Raw genomic sequence first — 10,772 nt, forward strand, 5'->3', positions numbered from 1 at the left:
TGATGCAAAATCAAATCACACGATGTATAATTGATGAGCTCGAGCGAGTGATCCGCCACTCGCGCGAGTGTGTGTGTGTGTGTGTGTGTGTGTGTGTGTGTGTGTGTGTGTGTGTGTGTGTATATATATATGGCCGATGATCAATTTTGATTATGGATCAACGCCTCGGAATTCAACGCCTCGAAATTCATTCATGTGGAACGATAAATTGACACTCTTTTCTCTTTGATTTCTCAAACATGTTTGTATAACCGAATCGAATGTTCCATCATCTTACTTGTTTATCCACATCTTACATTTTCTTGGTCGTCATCGACTGTTCCATCTCATTACATAGTTTACATACCTTACTTTCACTCTTATGTCATATACAAGGTTTTCTTAAAATGATTTTTTTCTGTATGCCGAAATAATCATATGCGATATGATGCAATTTTTGTTACGTAACTTGTACGAAAGCTTGCCGTAAATTCTTTTTCCTTTAATATTGCAACAGCAGCATTGAATTATCTACTCTATGATAAAGATATCGAAAACTATTATACATTGTTGTTTAAAAGTGAGATTACTGATAATTCTCTTTACAACAGATTAAAATCTTCTTTCATTCAAAATCGATTTTGTTTTTAAAAAATATCAAAAAATTATTAATATTTTTATTAAGTTATTGAAAAAAATAAACTTTTAAATTTAATTTTTGTAAATTAAATTTTACAAAAGTAACAAAATTACTTTTAATTAATTTTTAATTAATCTCAGATGAAGTTCATTAGAATTTAATTTAAAATATAATTATTTGCTTACATAATAATAAATTAATCATTTCCTTAACATTTTTGTTAAATAGAAATTAAGTCTAAATATAAAGAATAAATATCTATTGATGAAATGACTTCTTATTTGGGCACATTAAAATCTGTGAATACTACATTATTTATTTATTATAAACTACTCATACTTTACAATATCAATACACACTTTATAACGAAAAGTTTCACCGGGAATCAGTAAGTTGACATCAACCAGCGATTACGATTGGATAGGCATTATGAGAGTGGTTCACCTCATTGAACCTGTAATTTTGCTAAGCAGGCTACTATCAATGTGCTACTTATCTCAATTTCTCTCTCTTCACGTCATAGGGTGCTATTTCATTTATGTTGTGTTTTTGTCATACGACAAATACGCGAATTTTTCTATAGATCTCTCTATAATCAATCAACAGACTTAAAAAATTTGTTGTATGATAAAAACGCATGAGTGAAATAGTATATACGTAGAAGATAAATAAATCAGTTATGATATTAACATTAAAAATTGTTTATGTTTCAAAAACAATTGAACTTTCGATTTATGTAAAGCTTTTTTACTCATTCAATGTGGTGTGTACTATCTATCATATAAATGTTGAATATAAATGTTGAATTGTTTTTTTAACATATTGTATATAAGATTAGACAGGAAATTATTATAAAATTATGTATAACTATATAATGGATTATACATAATTATATATATATATTTTTTATTATAATTATGATTATATGTGAAAAATAATTTTGCAACTGTCATTATTAATTGCAAAATGTAATAATAAATTTATTAGTTTCCGCTGAATATATATAAATTGTAGGTCAGGCATTGCGGTCAACTATGCTTGTAAAAGTGGCCTCTTTAAAGAAAAGATTATATCAACTCACAATCAGGGACAACGAGTTTTATCATTGGTCAGTAACATGTTCACATGTAATTGCGGATGAATGTCGGAATCATTAGCGAAATTGCTTTTACTACACCAATTCGCATTGTGACTGCAAAAGTCTCTTAACTTCAATACAAGTGAAATTAGTCAGAAAATTAACTCGTAGCAATGTAACATAAAAAAGAATTAAAAAACTAACAGTAATTGATATTTGACAAGCGACTAATAATAAGTTAAAAACATAATATAAGGTGTAGTAAAAAGAAATCTATTATTTTTCCAATAGATGGCTTTAGTAATCTGTATCTCGCGTTGTATAAGTGCGATCGGATTACACCAAATGGCGTTAGAAAGATAAGATTTCGTACTAAAAAAACTTCTCAGACAGTTTTGTGATTGCTTGAGTCAGTATTGTTTGAGCGCGTGTCAAAGATGGACACCAACAAAGAGAAAATACGCCATATTTTACAGTTTTTCTTCGATAAAGGCGAAAACGCAAGCCAGGCAGCTGAAAATGTGAATAATGTTTATGGTCCTGATACTGTAACAGTTAATATCCGGTAATTTTGATGTCAAAGATGCACCACGTTCTGGAAGGCCAATTGTCGAAAATGTCGATAAAATAATGGAAATCGTCGAGTCCGACCGTCATGTAAGCACTGTTTCGATTGCCCAGGAGCTAAACATTGCACAAAAAACCGTTTGGAACCATTTAAATAAGGCTGGATACAAAAAGAAGTTCGATGTATGGGTGCCACATGAGTTAAAAAACCTCATGGACCGAATTTCCATCTGAGCGAATCGCTGCTGAATCGCAACAAAATCGACCCATTTCTGAAGCGAATGGTTACTGGTGATGAAAAGTGGGTCACTTACGACAACGTCAAGCGAAAACGGTCGTGGTCGAATCGCGATGAGCCGGCGCAAACGGTGGCCAAGCCAGGATTGACGATCAGGAAGGTTTTGCTGTGTGGTGGGATTGGCAGGGAATCATCTACTATGAGCTGCTCTCCTACGGCCAAACTCTTAATTCAGACCTGTACTGTCAACAATTGGACCGTCTGAAAGAAGCAATCGCCCAGAAGCGGCCAGCTTTGGCCAATAGGAGATGAATTGTGTTCCATCAAGACAACGCCAGGCCACACACATCGATAGTGACTCGCCAGAAGCTCCGGGAGCTTGGTTGCATTCTTATGCATCCACCTTATAGTCCGGATCTGGCACCAAGTGATTACCACCTGTTCCTGTCTATGGCGAATGAATTTGCTGGTGAAAAATTCACCTCAAGAGAAGCTTGTGAAAATCGACTGTCCCAGTTTTTTGCCAATAGGGACGAGGCAAATTTCTATGAGAGAGGCATAATGAAATTACCTTCAAAATGGCAACAAGTTATCGAACAAAATGGTGCATATTTGACCTAAATCGGATCATTCTAACTATGCTAAATAAAGCCTTCAATTTAATGCAAAAATAATAGATTTCTTTTTACTACACCTTATATATATTGTGTATATATATATATATATATATATATATATATATATATAAACTAAAAGTCCATTTGTTGTAATCTTATTGTAAGTAATAATCTTATAATTCTCTCATTGTATGAAAGTATCTACGTGCCGATGTTTTCTAAAATGTCATCTCTTTTACGTAACTTTTCATCGTGTCATCCGCGAATCGATCAACATGAAGCTATTCTATTGAAATAAAATGAAAGATAACAAACGCGCGATAAATATATTACGTGATAAATAATTACAGCTTCTAACTCGGCGTAATAATTTGCTTACGATATACATATTCGCTTATGCAAAGGTTGAGATTTTTCGTCTGACCTAAAAAACACAAAAAATTGTACATGGGGCCACGAGAATTTCAGTAAAAGGAGAAAGTATCATGACTTCTCGACTTGGCCTTCAGTACAATCACCCGAGCGAGATGACGATTTAGTCTTGCCTCGGCTTTCGTTCCTCGAACATCTTTCATCGTGCCGGTATTGAAAACACAAATAAAAGTGAGAGTGGATAAAAGATAAGGGACGAAACAAAGTGTTTGGTAAGAGATACCTCTAAAAGAAGCGACCAATCAAGCTTTTGTTGCGTTACCGAAATATCTGGCGCGATTAAGTAATACACTTTCACGTGTTAAAGCCTTTCTCGCAAATGTTTTCTCAATTGTGACATCGTACTTACGTGAAATTATAGTTTTGAAAAAGATGTATAATCGCACAGAACTTTCAGTAAAAACATTAATTTAAATTAAGAAATGTTTAATTTAATACATTCCTTTTTATCACAAAAATAATTCTAGATAATTTTTATATACATAAATAATTACAAACAAATAATTATAAACAAATATCTTGTAAGCACCAAATATCGTAAGACTATTATATGTATACATAATAAGTAACAAAAAGGTCTTATTGGTTTGAGCTGGACCTTAATGCTTAAATAACATTTTGGTATGTAAATTTATAAACTTTAATTCTATAAATATCTCTTGACAAAGATACGTCAAAGAAATGTCAACATTTTTTTGTAATAAAAAATTAAAGGAAACTATTTTTTTGTGATTTTTGACATAAATATTTTTCTCTTTTAGGTAATTACGAAAGAGAGCGCAAAATAACGAAAAAAAATGTTAATAACAATAGCATTTTGGCTGTTAGTTACTTTAATTTGTTTTTGGATTCTACTTGGTCCTGTTATGAGATTTCTACGTGTTCTATGGGAAATTATTATGCAAATATACAATAAGAAGGCAATCGATTTGCGAACAAAGTTTGGCGAATGGGCAGGTAAGTCCAAAAAAATTATATGTTTCTTAAATTTTAATTAGCTTTATAAATATTATTTAATTTATAAATATCATTTAAATTAAAAAATCTTTGATTATTAACTGTAATATTTTATTTTATCATTTTGAACATAAGGACATTTGCAAAACAAAAAAAAGCATTAAACGTTTCGAAGAAAAATAACTATAAAGAAATTTTTATTAATTTCAATATAAAAATTAATTATATTTAAATATTATTTAAAAAAATAAAAAAAATAGACTAATTGGAATCGGGGTTGCAAATAATACGTATATTTTTATATAATAAAGTTTAATAATAATTAAAGATTACATTAAAAAGAAAAATTATATTGGGTAATTTAAAGCCATTATCAGCTAAAGCTAATAAAAAAAGGTATAGTCTTTTTGTTTGCAAAGGTGTAGTCTTTTGTTAGCACACTGTGCTAACAATCACAGTCTATGTGAGATAATCAATTATTCCCCCATTGGAGAACAATCCCAAATCAGTTAGGAAACTAGATGACATAAATTGATTAAATGCATCTAAAAAAAATGTAGAAGATATACATACCCGAAAAGATAGTAAATGCAGTGTAAGATTCAGATTACAAATAGTAAGAAAGATTAAACTGCGACTCAGAAATTAAAGTAATATCACACGAGATTATAAGATAAAATGCATACAGTAATCAAAAATTGAAATTGAAAGTTTGAAAACTGATAGAGTAAATGTATCAAACGTTGCCACATCAGAAACTATATGTAAATATTTTAGTTTCTGACGTGGCAACGTTTGACACATTTACTATGTTCTAAAACTTTCAATTTCAATCTTTGATTATGTATGCATTTTACTCTTGTGTGATATCATTTTAATTTCTGAATCGCAGTTTAATCTTTCTTGATCTTTCACGCAACAGTAAAATACTATGTATATTATTTTTGTGTGATATTTTAATTTCTAACTTGTCGTTTATTCCTTCTTACTATTTATAATCTGACATTTACTGGACAATTAGCGGACACCCTGTATATCTTTTTGGATATACAGAGTGTCCGCTAATTGTTCTGGAGTTTGTGGACATGTAGAGCGGACTAAACTGAGACGGAAAGTCCTCTACCATTTTGCAATTTTCGCAATAGTTAACAAAATATTAATTGCTAAAAATTATCGAAAATTGATCTTCAATAATTTTTTACTCAAATACTATCAACTTTACAGAAAAACTGCAAGAGATAAAAATTGTTCATTTTCTTCTCATAGAACTCTATAAATTTTTCAGAATTTTTTACTAACTTTTTAGTACTGCATTTTCTTAATTTTATCAACGTGAGAAAATATGGTATTAAAAAATTCTGAAAAAATTCTAAAAAAAATTCTAAAAAAAATTCTTAGAGCTATGAGAAGAAAATAAACAATTTTTGTCTCTTGCAACTTTTCTGTAAAGTTGATAGTATTTGTGTAAAAAATTATTGAAGACTAATTTTCGGTAATTTTTAGCAATTAATATCTTGTTAACTATTGAAAATTGTAAAATGGTAAAGGACTTTCCGTCAATTTAGATCGCTCTAAACTGGCTAATGTTCACGAATTCCGTCAGAACAATTATCGGACACTCTGTATACATTATACATCTTCTTTGACATCTACTTTATCAATTTGTACTATTCACTCTAATTTTGGCATGGGATCACTCTTCAATGGAGAAATGATTAACCATCTCACATAAATCGTAGTCAATGATAGACTACAATAGACGCAAAAAAGCATATATGTATTTATATCGCTAATCTCTTTAATCTATTTTAATAGATTAAAATTAGCTGAAATGTTTTTCAATGTAATCTTAAGCTATTACATATTAAATTTCATTATATGAAAAAGCATACTACTTATAGCGCGATTCCCATAGATCATTTCCTTTATTTTTTAAATAATGTTTCATTCGGTTATCTTATTTATCTATTAACTTTTAAATTATATTATTCTTTTAAAATATGTTTTAAATTATATTTAAAAATAATCATAAACATTTTAGTTGTCACTGGGTCAACTGACGGTATTGGTAAAGCTTATGCTAAGGAATTAGCAGCAAGAAATATGAATTTAATATTAATCAGCAGAAACTTAGAAAAACTTAAACGTACAAAAGACGAGATGCTGTTAATAAATTCAAAAATTCAAGTGAGGATCCTTGCGGCGGATTTTGCTGAAGGAGAAAATGCTTTTACCAAAATCCATTCTCTTTTGCAAGATATTTCCGTCGGCATATTAGGTAATTAAATTAATAATTATTTTTATTGTAACAATTTGATAGCTGTAGTTCATGGTCAACACAAGAAAAAAATTACTAAACATCCATGTATGAACTGTTTTTTTGAAGTATAAGTCCAATTTTGAAAAAAAAAGTTTTAGCTTGTTTAAAAATTAACATTAAAACAACTCTAATATAATTATTAAAAATTACTTTTTGTTTAATTAAAATTCATTTTAATGTTATTTTAACATTATTGTGATCGTTTAACATTATTGTTCTGCTTGGGTATATTTTGCAATTTCCAAAAACAATTTTGATTTCTATTGACAATGAGATCTTTTTCAATTAATGACTTTAGCAGACTTATATATGTAAATGTTTTTTTAAAGTAATATAAGTAGCATCGATAGTCAACAATTATTTTAAATCGCATATATCCAATGTTGAACAAAATTTCAGTAAACCTTTTGTGCGAATAAAAATATTATAAATGTGTAAACGGCTTCATTTAGGCGGTATTATTCAATTAAATTAATATATCATTACTAATATTATAATGTTAGCTATATGTTGTAATGATAGTTCTACCATATTTTTTCAAAAATTAATTATTAACATTTGTATTTATATCAAATAAATGTAATTTGACATTCAATACTATTTTTGTATTGTTACTATTATTATAATTTGTATTTTATAATTATATTTTAAAATAGTTTACTTCAATGAAAATTTAAACATAAATGTAATATAAGCCAATATAAATCAATTTTTTACAATCTATTATTTTTAAAAGTAGTATAACTTGTCAACAAAAATATTGTTTTACTTAAGTATTAATGCTTATAAAAATCATATAATAATATAATAAAATTATGTATCTAATGCTCAATTTATACGATGCAAGTTAGTACATTTGCGAATTCGTAATGCCAGCAAAAATATCAGATGCTAGCTTCATGTAAATAGATTGACAATTTACTGATCGTGTGAATTGAGCAGTATCTAGCAAGACCAGTTACTTCAAATATTGTTGTTCTGCTATCCACTAGTCTTCTTGCATCACGCACAAATATTATATATAAATCAGCTATTGATCCTTTATGAATGCACAAGTCAATATGAACCGGTATAACTCCAAACAGTACGTAATAGATATCTTAATGCCCGGTTTACATGACACAAGTTAATTGACATATGAATTGATAACATCAGTAGTTAAAGATCATATTGGCTTCGTATAAAGGAAGTAGCCATGACTGACTATGCAAGGTTGGGCAGTATCTGTGATAAGGCCAGCTACTTCAAATATTTTTATTCTACTACCTTCTCCCATGATAGACAGACCAACTATTACTCCTTAAAGTCTGGTTTACACAATGCGAGTTGTTAACTTGCTAATAAAAGAGTAAGTAGTTTTCTAACTGGGTGGTCACCTATTCGATTCTTACTGATCTCTGTTATTTACGCGATTTAAGTCACTAGCAGCAACTTGACAGTAAATCAATAATACTGATCTTCGAACTTGATGGCTATTTCAGCCATAGATTCTTTATTATATACTAGGGCTTCAAGATTGATTCGGTTTTAAAGTTAGCCGGATATTCATATGTTTATCCGAATTACGAATAAATGTGATGCTTCAAATTCGGGTTATCCGGAGATTTGAATTTTCTAAGATATCCGAATCTGAGATAAGTAAAAATCGAATCCAGATCCGTTTCTCAGATTCGGTTCTAAAATCATAGCAAACTTATAGCAAATTCGATTGGATGCATTAGTGCGGATCGAGTGTATATTAAAGTCATTATATTATACAATTAATATGATTAGAAACGAGACCGTTTATATTAAAACTTGAAATAACGAAGCGCCTTACCGGTCCGAGTGTTAAGATGTTGAACTACTATATAATATACATTCATTTAAATTGAATTAATTTTCAGAAATAAATTGCGAGCCGATGAGATTATTGCTGAGAGAATGTTGCTAAGGTCTCGGTAGTCTAAAGGCTTAGAACGCTCGAACGGAATGCAAGAGATCCGGGTTCGACTCCCGGCCGAGGCAATATTTTTCGCAATAAGTTTATTACAGTTTTTTAAGATTTGGGAAATTTTGGGGGGATTATTTGTTTCAGATTGATTGTGTGAATCCGATAATCTCATCGGCTCGCAATTTATTTCTGAAAATTAATTCAATTTAAATGAATGTATATTATATAGTAGTTCAACATCTTAATACTCGGACCGGTAAGGCGCTTCGTTATTTCAAATTTTATTATACAATTATTTATCTGAATGTAAAAGTAAAATATAAATATTTCTCTTATTAGCCTTGTACATCTTTATTACTATTTTAAGATTGAGAGTTTGTTCTAAACATTTATATTTATAAACAATATTAAATCTCATAGGACGTATATGTGAGAAACGTAACCTATAGAAACAAATGCCTTAAACGGTCTAGTTGGATTTCAAGTACTTGTATAATTCTGTGTGAATCTATATTTATTTTCTGTAATTTTATTTTTCTTCAATTATATATGTGAATCAAAATTCAATTTTTATTTAAAAAATAACTTATATTAAAATTCATTAAATACATCAATGTTTTCTTTCTTTTTGGACATGGATCTAAATCTGGATCTAAATCCAAATTCAGATCCGCGGAATAATTCTGATATTCGGATTACCCGAATAGTACGATTTTGAGTTCTCGGATCGGAATCGATTTCAGATATCTGAATACTTAGAAGTCCTATTACATACTATTTGAGCAGTTACTAGCCATATTTATTTATACGTTTATAAAGTGTTAATAGCAGCTGGTCTATTTGCGCATATACATATAGCCTTCAGTTACTGATGCTTATTTTCCAGCAAAAGATGTAATGCAATGTAACAATAATCATGTTGTCTCTGTTTAATATTGATAAACAATAATAAGAATGATTTATTGGTTACATAATTATCTGTGTTTCTTGCTAGGAAACACTCACTATCATTCGCCCATGTAAACAAGCATAACAAGGACAGAGTACGTAGCTAATCATCTAGTTTAGAAGCTATTGAGTTTAGAATTATTTTTAAAATTATAAAACTTATATTTAGTGGGCTTATATTATATATTAAATAACCATTATTTAAGAAATATAAAAAATCAAAGATTAAGAAAATAACTACGTAATAGTTATTTCTCTCTCAATTTACGTTTTTATGAATGATTACTATTTGTATTATTTTATAAATAATTAAGTTATTAAAAATCGAATAATCTTTTGATTGGAAAACAAAATGAATAAGATTTCGATTCTCTCATCGTCAGATTTCTTTCTATAAGTAAATATAATGAAATTCTGTAACGCAATACAAACAGGTTTACTGAAGTAAAAAAACTGAATTTTTTAAAAATACATAATTAACATACATAATTTCTTAAAAATACATATATGAAAGTTTAGTTCGTAATATATGCAATACAATGTATATTTTATATATATATTGTATATATATAAGATAAATGGCCAAGAACAAGCAATAAAGTAAATATATATGACACAAATATTAAATTTTATTCGATATTAAAAAATTAACAAGTACGTTTCGAATTCACAGATTTTTTTTCAACAATCAGAATAAACATAAAAAATTGACCGCATACATAGTTGAATAAATACAAAAGTAATAAGTAATAGTATATAAATAGAGAAAATATATTATTAAGAAGTCAAAACATAAACAGATATATCAGAAATTAAAACACATATATAACATAATAAATAAATAAGTATTAAAAACTTATCGAAATCTTCGGTGGAAAAAATCGTAAAAGATACAAGGACATTGTGGTATCTTACGTTGTACGTCAACAACATGTGGTCCAAATTGAAAAAAAAAAGATATAGAATTGGTACTTAATATATATTGTATATATATATATATACACACACACACGCGCGCGCGCGCGCGCGCGCACACACACACACACACACACACATATTAGGT

At 28.9% G+C, this 10,772-nt stretch overlaps 2 protein-coding genes across 4 annotated transcripts in view; one reads left to right on the forward strand and one right to left on the reverse strand.

The window, feature by feature from the left end:
• LOC108755402 (carbohydrate sulfotransferase 11-like) overlaps positions 1 to 10,772 on the reverse strand; it is a 30,747-nt gene that overhangs the window by 9,896 nt on the left and 10,079 nt on the right. The window lies entirely within an intron of this gene.
• The window catches only part of LOC108755403 (inactive hydroxysteroid dehydrogenase-like protein 1), a 21,099-nt gene that overhangs the window by 6,115 nt on the left and 4,212 nt on the right, over positions 1 to 10,772 (forward strand). The window contains exons 1-4 of one of the 3 annotated variants that reach the window (XM_018498367.1): positions 166 to 241; positions 1,634 to 1,727; positions 4,313 to 4,508; positions 6,550 to 6,786. In XM_018498367.1, the coding sequence (XP_018353869.1) occupies positions 4,349 to 4,508; positions 6,550 to 6,786 (397 nt within the window). In that variant the 5' untranslated portion in view covers positions 166 to 241; positions 1,634 to 1,727; positions 4,313 to 4,348. Of the gene's footprint in view, positions 1 to 165; positions 242 to 1,633; positions 1,728 to 3,497; positions 3,764 to 4,312; positions 4,509 to 6,549; positions 6,787 to 10,772 lie in introns of those variants that run through there. The other 2 variants (XM_018498366.1, XM_018498368.1) reach the window with 2 other exon arrangements.

Source organism: Trachymyrmex septentrionalis, unplaced genomic scaffold (assembly GCF_001594115.1).
Source record: "Trachymyrmex septentrionalis isolate Tsep2-gDNA-1 unplaced genomic scaffold, Tsep1.0 scaffold87, whole genome shotgun sequence".
Classification (NCBI taxonomy): domain Eukaryota; kingdom Metazoa; phylum Arthropoda; class Insecta; order Hymenoptera; family Formicidae; genus Trachymyrmex; species Trachymyrmex septentrionalis.